The sequence below is a fragment of the Ornithodoros turicata genome, chromosome 6 (assembly GCF_037126465.1).
Source record: "Ornithodoros turicata isolate Travis chromosome 6, ASM3712646v1, whole genome shotgun sequence".
In the NCBI taxonomy this organism is placed as follows: domain Eukaryota; kingdom Metazoa; phylum Arthropoda; class Arachnida; order Ixodida; family Argasidae; genus Ornithodoros; species Ornithodoros turicata.
Window position 1 is genome coordinate 55,553,341 of NC_088206.1, and position 17,752 is coordinate 55,571,092.

General features: G+C 45.3%; 1 protein-coding gene across 1 annotated transcript; it reads left to right on the plus strand.

The window, feature by feature from the left end:
- Positions 1-5,556: 5,556 nt before the first annotated feature.
- LOC135396753 (D-amino-acid oxidase-like) lies at positions 5,557-12,887 on the plus strand. The gene is made up of 11 exons (XM_064627908.1): positions 5,557-5,716; positions 7,475-7,687; positions 7,760-7,871; positions 7,929-8,011; positions 8,083-8,148; positions 8,215-8,269; positions 8,652-8,753; positions 9,010-9,068; positions 9,140-9,257; positions 9,320-9,418; positions 9,475-12,887. The coding sequence occupies exons 2-11, from the start codon at positions 7,497-7,499 to the stop codon at positions 9,607-9,609; spliced, it is 1,020 nt and encodes a 339-aa protein (XP_064483978.1). The 5' UTR covers positions 5,557-5,716; positions 7,475-7,496; the 3' UTR covers positions 9,610-12,887.
- The last annotated feature ends 4,865 nt before the right edge of the window (positions 12,888-17,752 follow it).

The following is a 17,752-nucleotide window of genomic DNA, read 5'->3' on the forward strand; positions in this document are numbered from 1 at the left end:
TTCTTTACTTTATTTCGACCAACGTGCATTACAAATACAAACACAAAGGTCTGCAAGTGTTTGAAGAAGGGTGCGGGTGTTACGAACAGGGAAACAGACTGATAGGTTTCCTAGTTTTCTGGTCTGGCAATTACAACCACAACGGCAGCAGCTAGCTTAATGGCATGGTCACCTCGTATCAAATAATATGAAAGATGATGTCACTGCTTGTCACCCTCCTATTATGTTACAATATGTGGCGTGAATGACTGTTTGTTAGCGGAAGGGTACGTTTACCCAACGCCCGCCTTGAGGGTAGCTATAAACAATCAAACAAACAAAACAGATTTTACAACAACATCCCGAGCCAAGAATCGGGGAGACCATTCTTGGGGAGTCACCGCGAGCATGTCGTCCGAACTTTTATGACCCTCAATCGCGCTCTGCCTAAACGGTGGAGCCTGATATCCCACCTAACAAACGGAATTCGTACTATTGAAACAACAATTGAAGAAAAAAAAAACGAGAAAAAAAAAACATGAATGGAAGATTTGTTGAGCCGTTTCGGTGATAGCTGGAGCAGGGGTTGGGCCAGCTTGATACAGTATGAAGATTACGGAGAAACATTGAGGAGGCAGATCAGATGTTTATTTTTTTTAGATGTCCAGTCACACTGTTGCTTTTTTGCACCACTTTTTGCGTGAAAACGTGCTTCAAACACACCTTCTTTGTGCTAAATAGCGCGACAGAATGAAAATTTATTACACCTTGTCTTGAAAAGTGTGCTTGTGAGAAGGTGTGGGATTTTTTCCACAACGCGGCACACCGTCGTTTCTGACACACACAATGTCTCCCGTGGCAGTTCGAAAAGTCCTAACGCCATAAAATCACACGTCGACGGGCAGCTGTAGCACAGGAGGTAGAGGCAGCCCACAATTGCACACATTTTCCTCCACTGGCAATGTATCCAAAAGGCTTCGTACGGTTTTCTTCATGAAGTGGTACCGTATACCATATGAGGAACTCGTGATCATCAAAATGGTCAAAAGGAGTTTAATGGCCCCTTATTGAACGTTGTCGCTCAGTGGTAATGTTGTCAGCACCCAGTTAAAGGCCATCGTGGCACAAAACGCAGTCGATGGACGCAGTGAACGACCTGTCTTCCGCCATGACACCAGCCAAACTCGAGTTGAGGAGCGTTCTCGAGGTACCGAGGAGGAGTGTCGTTGGGAGGAACCGAGAGGTCTGCCGGTCTGCCTGCCTGATTCGGCGGCATGTTTCTCGGGAAGGGAAAGGTGGTGGAGAGGAGGAGAGGAAAGGGTGAAGTGGAAGACCGAGCGGAATCCGCTCGGGGGGAGGATAGCTGCGTCCATGGGCCGACTTCAGGGGAACTGTGCCGGCATACGCCTATTACACATCTGAGGGAAACCCAGGAAAAACCTCAGACGGCACAGCCGGCCCGCGGATTCGAACCGCGGACCTCCCAGTCTCCAAGCGCACGCCTCGAGGTACCACCGATGTTACCTCGAGATTTTCGAGGAATGCACGGAGGAATTCCTCCACTCGAGGAGCGTTTCGAGTCAAGGTCGATTTATGAAGCGCAAAACCGGCCTCGAGGAGCAGCTCGAGTCGAGTTCCGAGTCGAGGCTCGTTCAAGAATACGGCGGTTAGTCTCCTTTCATATGTTATCTTGCTCAGGGCCTCGCTTGCTTCGAAGGACGAGATTCCTAGGTCTCCCATGACGGCTTCATTCGGAGTAGATCGACCTCCCCTGAGGGCCATTCTTCCCACTTGTCTTTGCTTTCTCTCAAGAAACTCTCTGGTTGCGCTTCCCAGGCAGATTACACCATTACCATATGTGATTCCAGGTACTACCACTGACTTCCATAGCTCTCTAACCACAGTCAAATAGCTAAAGCTCCACTGTGCTACTCTATTTAAGTAACCCAGCGCCTTCTGTGTTTTTGCCCTCAGTTTCCGTTCTTGCGCTTGAAGTCCTGGTTGAGTGCTCTCAATTATTATACCCAGGTATTTGTAGGAGTCGAGATGGGGTATTGCGTTTCCTTGGATGGTGAAAGTCGGAGGTGGTTCCAGGTTATTGATCAGTCAGACAGAGGTAGGGTTGCCACCTTTCGTAGTGAAAAATACCGGCTGAGGGAGAGGAGGTGGAATAGAGGGAAAGGAGGAACGGCTCACGGTAAAGGGGAAGTGGGTGAGGGTGGACGAACACACAGAGAGAGAGAGAGAGAAATAGCGAGCGTGCTCGCTCAAGATACTACGAGGAAACATATGTTCCTGTGTGTGGCTGGATCATTTATGCTAGAAATTGCTACGTATACGCGAGGGCAAGCCCGTGTGAAGTGGCAACTCTTTTGTGGACAGGACACGAAGAAAATAAAACGGAGCCGTCGAACGCGTTTGTGAGAGAGGGTGTTCCTCGATTTGCGTCGTACTCGTGCGGTGGTGCTTGCTGGCTACACAGTAGCAACAGACATTCGGATGGGACGCGATCGCTCCAACCCAGCAAGAAAGCACTTTACGTATGACATCACGACAAACAAGTCCGTTTGTAGCATGCGCTTCAAGAAAGGAGAAAGCCCATTTGAACAGACAGTAACCTACAGGAACCAGGAGCTACCAATTTCATAGCTGTAATTTTAAATACCAGGTATGCGGAATAAACAGGTTTACATTTTGTAACGTTGATTTTTTATTTGTGGGGATGAATATTCCCAGCAGAAGCGGAACCGGTTAAAAACCGGTATGAACCGTTATTTTATGAACCGGTACCGGATCGTTTATGATGTAACCGGAACGAAAAACGTTTCGGTTCGACACCCTGTCGAAAGGAACCGAAGCTGAGGTCGGAAAATACCGCGGCACCAAGAAAGCAAAAAAGGTACCCATTTATTTGTTTTGTCAGTATCATGCCTTGTGATGAACCCTTTTTTACGCAGATGCTCGTCACAGGCGCCGAAACGGCAGCCTCTGCTTGAAGCAGACGAGAACAGAGACCCTGGCATCTGTGAGCAGCCTCAGGTAGACAGGGAGGAGGGAAGCCAGTGTACACCTCCAGAAGCTGCAACAGCATCCCGGAGCATATCAACACAAACAAACTTAACGAGGAAGAAGATAAATCAATACTGCTCAAAGGTTGATACACTGACAAGGAAGTGCCGGAGGCTTCAATCTAGACTTCGTGAACTTCGTGGGAAGCCCTTCTTGGAAAGAAACAGAAGGAGTCCACCAAGATGCTGAAAGAGAACAATATCATCTCACTAGAAGTGCAAACATCTTCCATCAGTATGAGCTGTATATCACATTACTGACATGCTTCCCTCTATGCTTCTGTAGGCAGAGCATGGCAAAGGGTGGACACGTGGCTGCTGTCTTCCTCAAGGAGCAATTGAAATGCATAAACCTCAAGAGGCCCCGCTGGCATGAAGAAACCATACGGCACTGCATATTGTGGTATGCCAAGTCCTCATCGACGTACAGGCTCATAAGAAGGTCACGGCTCCTCAAGCTGCCAGGTCGGTCTACTCTAAAGAGATATCTTGGGTCCTGCACCGGTGCAGTTGTAACTTCACTGATTAAACAACGGCTGAGCAAGGAAGCATCTCAGATGACTTGTGAGCAGGTACAACACACGGTTTGGCTGTCTGCTTGGCTACCAGGTTGACTTAGTACTTTTACTGCTGCAGGCACGCTTTGGGTCGCTTGTGTTGGACGAGATGTCCATCCGACCTGGAACATTCTACAATCGGCACTCGGATGAAGTTCATGGCCTTGTCTCTGTTGACGTGCCTGATTCAGCAGAGTGTGAGGAGAGAGAGGTTGCAATGCACCTGCTCTGCTTTGTACTCGTAGGGCTCTCCACCCATTACAGGTACTTCACTCTCAATGCAGTTTGCTATTTGGTTCCCCATAGCTCAATCACACTGTTGTTGTTTCAGAATACCTGTTGGGTATTTCTTCACCAAAGTCACGACAGGTACACAGCTGCACGCAATCACCATGAACGTGCTTCACAGTGTGGAAACAGCAGGATTCAAGACGCTGCGTATAGTTGCGGACAACCATTCCACAAACACTAAATTATTCTCTATCCTGTCAAATGGGCCGCCCTGTGCAGTTATTCCGTACGTCCTATCTCTGACACATTCCAACCTCATGTTGCTGTCCTGCTTTGAAGGCCTTTATTGGTGTTTCTTTTTTTCTGTAGATGATCCAATTGACGAGGATCGACCACTCTTCTTATCTTTCGACTATAGCCATATATTGAAAAATATACTGTCACAGTTCCTGGCAACAAACAGACTATTCTGCAACAACGGAAAATTCATTGACCCAAAGTACCTACGTACGCTTCTGGACATTCAGCAGAAGCAGGTTGGCTTCAAATTGGTTCGTGGCTTGACCCGAAGACACCTATTCTCAACAAGCTTTGAAAAGATGAATGTAAAGTAAGCTGTGGACCTGTTCAAGCCTGAGGTGACACACCTCTTGCATTCACAATACATACCTGCCAACTTGAGGACGTCCAAATTAGGGAGATTTCAAAAGCGGGGTTAAGGGGGTGGGGGTAGGAGAAAGCCGATATTGGGTGGCTTTTATTTGCATATGCAACAGGAGCACACTTCCCCTAGCAGGCTTCACTTCCCCTTTGCGCGCCCTGGCGGGAGCATCGCATCGCCAACTAATTTTTTTCGGTAGTTTTCGCCAGTACGCTTTTCGGTTGAGGCGCGCAGAATGGGTAGGTCCTGGTCTCGGGTTCTTGGAAACAGTGTCAACAGTTCGGACGGCTCAAAGTATTCTGAATAAGAATGTGCAAATTTTGGTGCAATTTTGTGGAAGACGCACAAGTTCGAAAAATACATACAGGGTGTATGCTATAAAAGGTCAGTCACATTTTCGCGCGTGGCGCGATACCTACTTGACAGACAGGCTTCCGCTGCCGCAGAGTGAAGAAGTTACGGCAGGAAACCCTACAAAAAATCGTCGATATCCGGCACTGCGTAACAAAATAAATACGGCCACGCAAACTTTCGTCTTCATGCATTTCCTATGCGCTATACCGACGTAAACACGCTGTCGATAGTTGTTTGTAGCTTCCGCATGGGGCGCTAGTGATGTTGAATCCACAGGTGTACGCTCTTGAACCGTCAACTGGCGCACAGCAAGGCACAAAGGATACAAAATACGACAGAAACAAATGGAACACGAACAAATATAATAACAGGAATAATAGAGTCCAATGAAACTGCATAGAGACACAAAATGAATGAAATAAAAACGTCAGAAGGGCGGCTAAAAGTGTCGTTCTCGCAACAAAGCAATCGCAAACAGACTGTCGTCTGCTAAGAGAAGAAGCAGAAATGTTTCGCTAGGAAGCGGCATACAAGCCGCAACATGTGCACAAAACATCTAAAACAAATCGGATCAAGCTTCGTTAAACGTAAATTTCAATGAGTACCACGGGTACGTACCGTGCATAACCGAAATATGCGCCCACATGAGTTTGTTTCGGATTCAACGTCACTAGCGCCCCATGCGGAAGCTACAAACAACTATCAACAGACTGGCGTGTTTACGTCGGTATAACGCATAGGAAATGCATGAAGACGAAAGTTTGCGTGACCGTATCTATTTTGTTACGCAGTGCCTGATATCGACGATTTTTTTGTAGGGTTTCCTGCCGTAACTTCTTCACTCTGCGGCAGCAGAAGTCTGTCAAGTAGGTATCGCGCCACGCGCGAAAATGTGACTGACCTTCTATAGCATACACCCTGTATAAACACGGACAGAATGACTATAAACATAAAATCAAATCTCAAATATCATATATCTGCGCAGTTCATGAGTGCGCAGTAGAGCTATATGTGAGAAGAGGCTGGCTTGTAGTATATAGGAGGCTATTGCCGAGCTCTGCTTACATCCCTCGAAAGTCAATCGCAGACGACGCAATAGCAGATTGGCTGGATCATCTGCCAAACGACGTGCACTTCTCGTGGATGCAAAGGTATATAGAAAGCCGAGAGTTTCAAGCATCGTCTTGAACGATGTTACTATAGAAACTGGGAGCTTCGGAATATCTTGCAGAGTTTGGTATAGGGGGAGAGGTAGAGACAGTGATTTTCCCAGCACCCCCCCCCCCCCCCCCTTAACACCCTCCAAAAATTTGTCGAACACCCCCTAGGAATTGCTCATGACAACCCCCCAGGGGAGTGTCATCTGGCCCAGTCGAGTATTCAAATCAAGCTTTGATATTTACGATGCCTACTGGTTTTGCACGTTGTGAGTAAAGCATAAAAAAGTAACGGCAGTTACACTGGATCATCGTGCGAGAATACGGTGCACTAAGTGGATCACGTTGCTAAATGTGTGGTAACTGTACTTGTGAACCAGATATACAGGAACGGAAATCATGTGTTTTGCTCTCGCACTAAAAGATTGGTTTCATGAATGGTTCTATGAATTGAATACTCTGCTCAGAACGTTCGCAATTGCTTCCTGAGCATGTTGACTCTCTGATGAATATATCCATCGAAGGACCACAAATTCAGCGACAGCAGGTGACGCCTGATAGCAGCGCCGACAAGTACTACGAGTTAATAGATAAAGCTTTTGAAAAATGGGTTCGGAAACCAAGGAGGCTATGAAGGGGGAACTTACCGCTTCACATGAAGAGAACTGCTCTGCGTCATGTGTGTGTGTGTGTGTTTTTTTTTGCGTTTCTCGTTACCTGTCCTCGTTTTGTTTTTAATGTCACACAACATTTTTACCAGAAAGAAAGATCCCCACAACCCTGAACTACCTAGGCGGTATTTTGAGAGCAGCAAAACAATGTTCACCATAATAAAGCGTTACTGTTTGAAAATTGAATGTTGATACATTCAGTCAGAAACACAGTTGTTAATGGGCAAGTCTTCTAAAGCGCGTTTGTACCCCCCCATACCACTCCTTCAAATCCCGATTCCCTCAAAACGGAAATCCTGGGAAAAGCCACTGGGTCACATCATACGTGACGTCATAGGATATGGTCACGTGGCTGTGGCGTCATGCAAGACTGTCACCATATTGTGTCGAACCCCCACCCCCACCCCCACTGATTTCCAACACCCCCCTAGAAGAAGATCCTGGGAAAATCACTGGGTAGAGAGCGCCGCACCCTTGGTTTCCGTGGAGCGGATGAAAGGACTTCAACTTCCCCTGTGGATCTTCCACATGATATCGTTGTTCAGGATTCGGTTTGCTCTTCTTCAGAGCATAGACACTGCCCCGTTACCCCCTCTCCTCCGCACACACAAACACACACACACGCTCAGAAAAATTCACAGAAGATGGAGAATTTTTACTCGTTGCAAGTTGGCCTCTTTCATCAGAACCTCGCAATTCTGTCGATTATGTCGCATACTATACACATGAATACACAACGTTTCTGCAGGACACAATAAAGGCTAAATTAATTAATGCAATTAATCTCTTTCCTTAGACCACCATATTTTGTGCTCACAATGCCTGTACGAATAGCAGTTGTGGGAGCTGGCATCATTGGCCTCACAACAGCTGTAAAGGCAATAGAAACGCTCCGTGACGTTCACATCACCATACTGGCCGACAAATTTACTCCAGAAACAACTGGAGATGTGGCAGCTGGGTTTTTAGACCCCTCCCTCATTAAGGGGGTGCCAGAGGAGAAAGTCAGGTACAAAAATATTCAGTTGCACAGAAGGACACAACACATAACTGGCAATGACCCAATACTATAATTTTCCAGAGACTGGTGCGTTCAGACGTCTGACTTCTACCTTGAACTGTTGAGGGGAGACAGTGCTAGCGACCTGGGCCTGTGCCTGATTCCCGCATACTTTTTGAAAACTGAGTGGATTGTAAGTATGATAGTCGTGCTAGTTAGCTCTGTTTCGTAACTGCACCTTGTCGCACAGCCCCGTCCACTACATGCCGATGCATTCTTACACTACCGTGACATGACTGCGAAGGAACTGCAAATGTTTCCCAGTAAATATAGGTACTAATCATGGCGTAGAACAGTGAATGACGCATGCCTTGCTGCAGCGCAAATTTTTCTTGTTTTTAAAGGTATGGTGCTTTTTTCGTTTCCATGATCATCGAGTGCAAACGATTTCTGCCGTACCTCATGCGGAGGTAAGGTACTCTCCGTATTTTATGCCCTCAGATGCACTAAAAATTAGCTGGGCATGTTTGTTGCAGGTTCGAAAGAAATGGTGGAAAACTGAAGTCCTATAAAGTCCACAACCTCGAAGAAGTTTGTATTAGATAATTTCAGCTAATTTTGTTTAAAAATTTTACAGCGGTAGCTGTTAATGCGAAGGTCTCGGGGAAATCGCTGTGACTGCATCACCAAACCCCCGGCTTCGGTGAAGCAAAACAAGTTTGAAAATAAACTAAAAGCAGTTTTGACATTGTATATTGTACTCGTCACTCTAAAGTAGTTGAGCATATATATCAGCAATAAAAGTGTCAACATCCACGCACAACAGCTACCGCTGAAATTCGCGTTACACAATCTTAGCCGTCCTGCAATTTTTTTTTAGCAGACTGAAATCTAGCATGTCAGAGGGAAAACAAAACTCCTCCCGGGTTTGTATTCCTCTGAATCTTTCTTGCGCCTTCCATCGTTTCTGCAGTTGGCCTCAAATTTTGACGTCGTCGTCAACTGTTCTGGAGTGGGAGCCAGTGCGATAACTGCGGATGACATTCTCGAACCTGTCCGAGGTCAGACCATTAGGGTATGATCACACTGTTCTTCTGTTAGCTGCTTATAATTGTGACTCGCATGTGTAGCAGGGAACCAGTAAATGATGTGTTGCAGGCAAAGCCCCTGCCGTGTGTTATTATTATTTTTTGCTGTTGCGGATTGTGCAACGCATAGCATGCGCCTCTGTACCAGTACGATAATCACAGCTGACATTTAGTACACACCCCCTAGAGACATCTAGACTCCTTCAGAACTACTTTGTTAGTACAACTTCTCACATTTTCTAGGTGCATGCTCCGTGGATAAAGCACGTCGTCCTCGGCGATGGCTTTCACGTCATTCCAAAGTATGTGATACCTTCGCATAACGTATGCACGTTAATCAAGTTTTCTTTCCTATCATCACACGGCCATGTAGCATTGACAATGTCATGCTTGGCGGAACTAAAGACTTTGGAAATTGGTCACTGATTCCTGATCCAAAGATTAGGGACACCATCTGGAACGGCTGTGTCGAGCTGATTCCAAGCATCAAGGTAGTTAAGAGATTACCGAAACGTAAAATGTGTGTGCTTTTGCGACGTTTTGTGGCTTCCAGAAAGCAAAAATCGTTGAAGAAAACGTTGGACTGCGTCCCGGACGAGACCCTGTTAGGATCGAGAGAGAACAACGGAGTATTCCAGGCCTGCACAAAAAAGTAGGACTTCAACAATGCTACAATAACTATTACATTTATTGTCTTTGTTCTTACAGTTACCAATAATCCACAATTATGGGCATGGTGGTTCAGGCATCACAGTCTGCTGGGGTTGTGCAGACGATGCTGTAGAGCTTTTGAAGGGTGCTATAGAAGATGGGAAGTTCGCCGTGCAAAAGTCCCGCCTGTAGGACGACACTACTGTCGTGCAGTTTTTTTTCTCTCTCTCTTTTTCTTGTGTGTGTGTTTGTTACGAGGACGTCCTCGTACTTGTACCTTGTACTACTACATTTTTATACTCCTGTAGCCAAAGCATGCATGCTCTATGTGCATGTATAATGTGGATTTCTACCGCTATGTAAAACATTACTCTGGCATGGCTGACGTTGAAACCTTTAGGTTTCCTACCATAGTTTGAAACCTTTGTTAATGATGCATGCCTCTGTTAACCTTTGTTTTTGAAACTTTTTACCCACCTGACCTTTTTTGCGTAAGTTAAGAAACAACTGACAAATTATTTCAGATATATCTTGTTAAAATCTTATTCTGCCATTTGCTTCAGCTGTCAGGGACTGACGTGACAGGAATGGACACATTTCCGATCGGCACGGTCCTTCGATACCCTTTCTGGTCAGGAAACTCTGCTCGAATACAATAGACTAGGTCACTTCGGGACAGTTGCTCCCGCTTGGGGCAGTCGCGTCGTTCGGGGGGAGACACCCTCGTGGAGCAGACGACGTTTCCGCAGCACTGCGTGTTTTCAGGGAATATTTGATAAGCTACTTTTTAAAGTTCATTTCGTGTTCATAGCAGAAACAATTAATTATCGAAGCGATTCATGATTTGAGCCGGCACATTTCAGTTCAGTGGACGTAAATTTGCAGATTTGCCGCGTAAATTACAACTTTCGTTGTCTTTCTTTGACACGGAAAATTTTAATTTTGCTCTCACTCGTGTGGCTCTCAATGATGGTCGAGAAACATATTATAGCATTTTGTTGCACAGTCCCTCGATCCAGTGATATATTGTAAGCTAATGACGCTTTCGGTAGTTGTTACGTGAGGGCAAAACTTTCCAAATGCGTGATTTTCTTGTTTTCCTCGTAGCAGTTTGTTGTAACTTGAACAGAGATAAAATTACAAGATAATTCTATTTCAGTGCAGACAGATAAGACTTCAGATGAATTACGTATAGAAATCCTGTATTTTAATCATCTAATATGATCTCTGGCGGTATGAGAGCCGGGGGGATACACATGCTATAAATCGTATGGCTCGACCGTTCTCGGCGAGGAAATATACTAATCTTCTTTTATATATATAAATATATATATATATATATATATATATATATATATGTGGTGCAGTGCCATGCACAAGGTTTAACGTATCGTAGAGAGCAATTTTTACACACTTTGGGAAGAGGTGATGGGAAAACCGTTGTGGGAGGTCACAACGAAGCAAGCAGGCACAATATTGGGGCCTCCTGAATGTAGTTTGGACGAATACTCTGTAATTCCGTAGGAAACAATATTTTCCTTTGCCGATTCCAACAAGATTCAAGCCGGGTTATTAAATTAACACGATAGAATTTCCTCTTGCTGAAGTGTGACCTGATAGCGCTTTCCAACTAGAATTTGGCTGACAAGATTCAGATGTCGAACTCAACGGCTACACTATCATCGCGTTGTAGATAGTCTCGGCATATGAGCTAGATCAGTTCCATAATATTTAAAATGGTAGAATGGAGTTTTATTTGGGAGGTCAGAAGGAAACTTTAGAATTGCCCAAAAACTACATTTACGAACAACACGGTGGTATGTGGTAACAAAAATGAAAAAAAAAAAAAAACTGGAAAGAGATATAAGCAGGGGGAAAGAGAGAAAATCTCTTGTGCTAGCCTTTCTCTTCAAATTCAGGATGAAGACAAGGAAACTATATATTTTTGGCACTATATACTGCTATGAATGGGCTCTGAGTCTGTATTTTATGGTCCGCAGAAGCTTTTGAGGCATTGCAGAAGCATTGCAGAAAGGAAAAATGAATAGATAAAAAGAGAAAAACATCACACCTCCCTCTGCCTGCTTCCGGTGCAGCAAAAACTAATGGGTATGAGCGGACTTCGTTTACTAAGCTGACTTGGCATTACATCTTTCCCCCCAAGTTGTACCCTAACACATGTTATTGTATTGATATCATGTTGAATGATATATCTTTGAAAATTTTACGGTTCTTAGTGTTTGATATGCTACACATGTCACACAGTGATCAATTTGAAGGAAATCAACAAACCACGCTCATCGCAGTACATCTCTAATAAGGCTATTAGCGAATGTTTTCTGTTTATTCCCGTAGACCGAGTCATCGCTGTTTTTTAGACAAAGAAAAAATAATTTCATTCAGTCCTCGTCGAATTAAGGATCCCCTTCCATGAAGAACATATATACATCACAAAATGCTGCACGCTCGAATCAGACGAAGTCTCCTTGATATGTGTAGATCATTCTTACATACGAACAGAGTGCAAAGATTACAATTATCTTCAAGGATATTTAAAAAAGAACCTCTGCTTACGCACTCAAAACGCAAGCACACACACAAAAAAAGCGTACACTTCCAAACACCCATAGAAACACTATGCAAGCCATACGTATACGCGCAGGCACCGGCGGACACGAAAGTCTCCCCCCGAACGATCGCCGCGCCACCACGCGCCGCTCGGCCGCGGAAATGAAGTTCTCGCGCGAGTTTCCTGACCAGAAGGAGTTGAGTGCTATCGGTAAAGAACAAAATTGCATGTTATGATTCTAAATTTTTCAACAGCAGTCAGGTTTCTAGGAAACGAATCAAACTTAGGGTATGCACACGAGCACGCAAAATGCATGCCCACAAGGGTTGCAGTTGGTGTACGCCACTTGAAATGTCTGGTGGTCAGTGGATTTTTAATTTTCACGATTTATCGTAAGCGAATCGAACCACGTGACAACTTTGTATGACATTTCAACACCTTACGTCCTGAAATGTGTGATTTAGCTCCCAAGTAGTAGGTGTTTTCATCCATTTGCTGCGGATTAACTTGGGATTTACCGCTCTACATCAATTCGGTCCACGTACTACTGTTTGCCAGTTTCAGTCTTGCTACATGAGAAACCATTCCGTGTTGTCAAACCACAATGTAGCATAAAAAATCAAATACAGCTGTGTACTGTTGGTGTCGGAAATAAGTAAATATGGCACTACGTGAATGACAGAAGCATGTGCTCTCGACACCCTCAACAAGATCGGATTGTGTTTGTTCACGTTATTTAGCTATAAGAACGATTATGTCGAGAGGTATCTAGGTCTACGTATGTCCCAAACAACGTTACAACATCCAGAAACAGGAAATGATGAGACTTAACAACGTGCTGACGTATCTAAAACGCAATACTTGATGCGGTTAAACAATTAAACATAACTAAGCAGCAACATTTCATTTGTTATTTCAGCTCTAGTCTGTCTCTAGATGCATGTCAGCAATGATGCGTGAGGCTCGGAGTAACTATTATAATGAACACTCCCACCGAGTGACTTCCCCCCCACACACACACAATGTTCAGTGACGCCCCCTAACTTTTTCACCTGTTTACCTGCTTGCGATTTCAGTTTAGACACATGTTGGTAATGATACGTTAAGCTGTAATGACGTAACTATAATAATGACCTCTCCCCCATTTTTCCAACACCTCTCAATGCTTGGGATTCTGGATAAACCACAGGTGGACACAGTGATGTCACGATCCCTGTTTGCGCCAGATAAGGTAATCCATCATACTCACTCTACTTCCGCATGACACTACGCTCCGGCAGAGAGTGCGCTCCCCTACTGATGGCGCAAGGTGGCGCTGCAGTATTTCTCCTGGCGCGCTATTGTTTCTCCTTATCTCGAATGGCATATGTATAGTTGACAGACTATATTTCTTTTCCTTCTTATGTTAAACACGAGTATAGCGTCAAATCCCTGCTGTTCTGTTTGCTTGAAAGCATTAGGGAATAGCAAGCCCACACCGTGGCTAACCTTTCCCTTACTTACCCTTTCCCTTCTTACTTTGCATTAAACATATTCCCCCCCCCCCCCCCCATAGCGAAGTAGTGATCGCAAGAACTACCACCCCCGGTACTGGGAGCCTAGTGTACGTCTGGGTCTCTGGGATAGGTGTAGGTCGTGAGTAAAGCTACTCCGCCTTTCCTCGGCAGTGGAGCATGCCACGAGGAGCTCGGTAGCCTCCTCTGGCCTGATGCCGAGCGATCAGGCCCCGGTGTAACGGTATAGCTCTTCTTTTATAGCACTTGCTTGGCTTAGCGTGGCTGAGCCAGTGTGTCCCCATCTTCATCATGGAAGGCCCGAGTCTGAACGTACACACACGACACCCGAACCAGGAAACTCTTTACAAACCAACGCAATACGATACGACAGTTTGTCTGTGCGCAGTGGTGAGGGTAAAGTTTGGAGAAATCACGTGGTAAAGTGTCTGTCCACTCACAAGGCAGCCATAAGGGATAATACGTAGACCAGCATAGGCCTCCAGAAGAAACCATGTGCGTTTCATTTTAAAATCTTACCCCCTTATTTGGGAGAGGGACCAATGAGGCCGCACCATGGGCAGTAGGGGAAAGAGGGAAACTGAGGTGCTGAGCCGACGGCTGACCTACTCGCATAGCGTGGGGAGGAGCAGTAGAGAGCTTTAGGAATCGGGGGGGCGGGCGCTCACGGGCTTCCTCAAACACCCCAATAACTTAGCATGCCCCGGGAAACAATGTTGCTGAAAGGAAGAAGCTCGCAGGAGACGTGTGTAAGCAGAATGGATGGGACAAGAAGCAACATTGACACAATTTCCCGTATCCTTGATGGCCAAGACCTTTCTCAAGAATCTTCAGTCCGGTTCTCGGGTCAAACGCGAGGAAGTGGCGTCATCTGTACAAAGTCGGCTACATCTAGGTGGTTGGAGTCCTATAAACACACACGCCTGTGTCGGCAGTGCAGACCTCCATGGCAGGGGGAGGGCACGATACGAAAACCCACCCCACTCCTACTCCCCTCCCCCCGATTATCCTGGGTGGAGATGAGAGATGAAAACATATGTAGAATGTTTGAACGTTTAAATTGGTTGCGACAGGTCATCTCACGTTTTTGCAGATAAACGTAAGGTTCTTTACGTCGATGTGGACCTGCATTGAAAGTTTCACAGCGAAGAGGGTAACAGAAGTGCCCATAGAAAATGGGCACCGCGAATACCGAAACTCAGGCGGCTCTAACATCACAGTCCCAGTAAACCATATATGTCTCAGAAACGTCCACACGATATCCCACTTGGGATTTTGGGATATCCCAGGGACTAGGCTGAATAGCCCTTTGACGCCTCTAGAACAGACAGAGGACCCGTATTTCTTCCACATTTGCTGATCCAGGAATGGTTCCAGGAATGTCTCTCATGGATATTTGGACATATAGAGGACATATACAGGACATATTATTATTATTGTATTTTGTTGCTTTCCTTTTTCAATTTTTACTTATTCTACGGAAAATACTACACTTCAATAGAGAACATCATATCAACGAACTCTTGTTTATTGAACACAAACCATGTACACTGATGTTACGTGCACTGTAAAAAAAACGCTGTTTCTAATAGTACAAAATATGATATTACAACGTAATTAGGCGGATAATTAACAGTACGTGGTGACACAGATAAGACGCGTAATAAGGCGACAATGATCACAATAATAATAATCACGTGATTGCTACGCCTCTTCGCAACCGTCATCCCCGAAAGATAACCATAACATAGTTCATTCCACCTATTGGGATAGCAGCTCAAACACTGCCATAAATAGGCGTAAATTACAACAACAAGTGGGAACAAATGCAAGACAGTGACTTACCGCAGTTTCTTTCGGAGCATAGATGGTGGTTACATGCGGAAGCAGCCTAATGACTGGCAGACCCACACGATGTCTTCCGGTTTATGCCTGGCCCTTCATTGTTGTAGAGACACCAGGTACTTTACACATGTGTGAGGCTGTTCATGGGTGTGTGTGAATACCGTAAAACATTCATGTTTTATCAATCTAGAGTCACATCGCATTCGGGTGACACTCAAACAAGATGAGATGCCATGCAAAAAAACAAGGAACTTTGAGAAACAGCGGAATCAGGCGTGAAATAACTGCTTTTCTTTATATGAAAGACAACTGTAGCTGAGCCAAGCTTATCTACTAGGAGGCTGCTCATAGTTCATAGAATAGGCCACCGTTGTTTTCATCATCCCCAATGCAAGATATCACAAGGATCTATAAACTAATACATGAACCAAAGAGATGTGAAGAAAAATACCTGCACTTTGCAACATGTAACATCTGAAATAACTGCGCTGCATACTTTTTGAACGTACGCCGAAGTACAGTCAACCCTTGATTTATGAACACCCTCGGTTCCACGAAAAATCGTTCATAAATCGAGGGATTCATAAATCGAAAATTCCGTTAAGTGAGTACTATCGAGCAAATGGAACAGTATTTCCGAGTTGGTATTGTGTTAATAATGCAATATATTGCGTAATTTTGCTTTCAACCATGCCAATTCTGCTGTATCAATCTCACAAAGCACAGATGTTAGCGCATTCACACTCTGTTTATTATGCAATACTAAATAGTGTAATTTTGCTTTGGACCATGCCTTCCGCTGTGTCAATCTTGGGAAGAGGAGATGTCAGCAGGTTCGCACTCAACTGGTCTCGGATTTCCTATCGGGTTTTTTAACCTACCTTTATTAATCTCCGGGTGACAGCGGACACCTTATTCATGAACTGTGGTCAGGAACACTTCTGCAAAAACCCGTTTGTTGTTCAGATTTCGAGGGGTTAAGAACCGAGGGTGCAATACCTGGAAAACGTTTTGTCTGTTCAGGCGTCATTCATAAGACCACGAATAATCCCTTTGAAGGTTTTTGTTGGCCTCGGAACGACCCGTTCATAAATCGAGGGCAAAAACGCTGGGCAACTCCTAGTTGGTTCCCAGAAATTCCATTCATTATTCGAATATCGAGGTTCATGAAACGAGGGAAAAATGCATGTAAAAAGTTTGGTTCCTTGTGCTAGCGTTCATAGAACGAGGGCATTTATAAATCGAAGGTTCATAAATCGAGGGTTGACTGTACATATTACACACTGTGAGGGTAGGGTGATGATGAGAAATGGAGTGATGAAGGTGAATAAGGCTGGAGACACTGTGGCTACATAATGATAACTGATTTATTGACGAACGGGAGAGCGTGCGTCCGCACGCGTGGCAAGGCAGGAGAACACACTGGCCAGCAGCGGGGGAGAGGGCTAGGCTTGGCACCGGGGCGCCGCCCATGGTAAGCGGGAGGAGAAGCTAATACGCTTACATCCCACCCTTCACCGAAGAGACCAAGTCCTCTTGGTGGCACAGTGCGAAGGTTCAAAAATATAGCAAGAAATGCCAGAAACTGAAAAGAGAAAAAGGTGCCAAGATACAAAATGGATGAAAAGATAATAATTGATGGTCTAGCAGAGTTCATAGTTGTGTAGGTGACTTGGCAACCTGCGCTGACGCACTGGACGGTCCGAAGAGGGTAGATGAAGCCCTGGAGAGGCACCAGGTAGTGCGTCGCTCGTTTGTTCGCTAGGAGTGCTGGAGCTCTGCTCATCCACAGGCTGGATGGGGACCATGTGATCCACTGGTGATACAGGTGGAACATAACGCTTGATTTGTGACACGTGGACAGTCCTTGGCTGATTCAGAATGCGTGTGCTGCTGGGAGACACACGGAGGGCCTTGAATGTAGTGTCTGTAAGCTGTTCCACTAGTTGGTAAATTCCTTTGAATCGTGGGGCGAGCTTTTCGTTTGAAACAGGCTCTTGGCGACGAACCCATACAAAGTCTCCAATGGAGTACTAGTTATGTGGACGATGGGTTCTGTCGTAGATTTGCATGCGTGATGTCTGAGCTGCTTCAGAGTTAGAAGCTGCTTGGCTTCGTTGGGACGATAGGTCCAGGATACGTTCCATGAGTGAAGACTGCTGGACGGGGCGGTGCTGTTGCAAGGGGATCTTTGGAATATACCCAAACAAAAGTTCGAAAGGAGCGAAACCTGTGCTGGAATTCACTGTCGCGTTGACGGCAAATGCTGCCTCTTGGAGCTTTGATTCCCACGTTGAAGATTCGATTGCGCACAGTTTGTGAAGCGTTGACACCAAAGTTCCATTGCTTCATTCTACGAGGCCGTTGCCTTCGGGTCTGTATAGGTGGGGTGCATTTGCGTAAGCCG

What these genes read in the sequence shown, in the direction of transcription:
- LOC135396753 (XM_064627908.1), top strand. Translation starts at nt 7,497, where the DNA reads ATGCCTGTACGAATAGCAGTTGTGGGAGCTGGCATCATTGGCCTCACA. An exon ending in TTTTGAAAACTGAGTGGATT is followed by an intron (nt 7,872 to 7,928) that starts GTAAGTATGATA and finishes CTTGTCGCACAG; the next exon opens with CCCCGTCCACTACATGCCGA. An exon ending in AGCTGATTCCAAGCATCAAG is followed by an intron (nt 9,258 to 9,319) that starts GTAGTTAAGAGA and finishes TGTGGCTTCCAG; the next exon opens with AAAGCAAAAATCGTTGAAGA.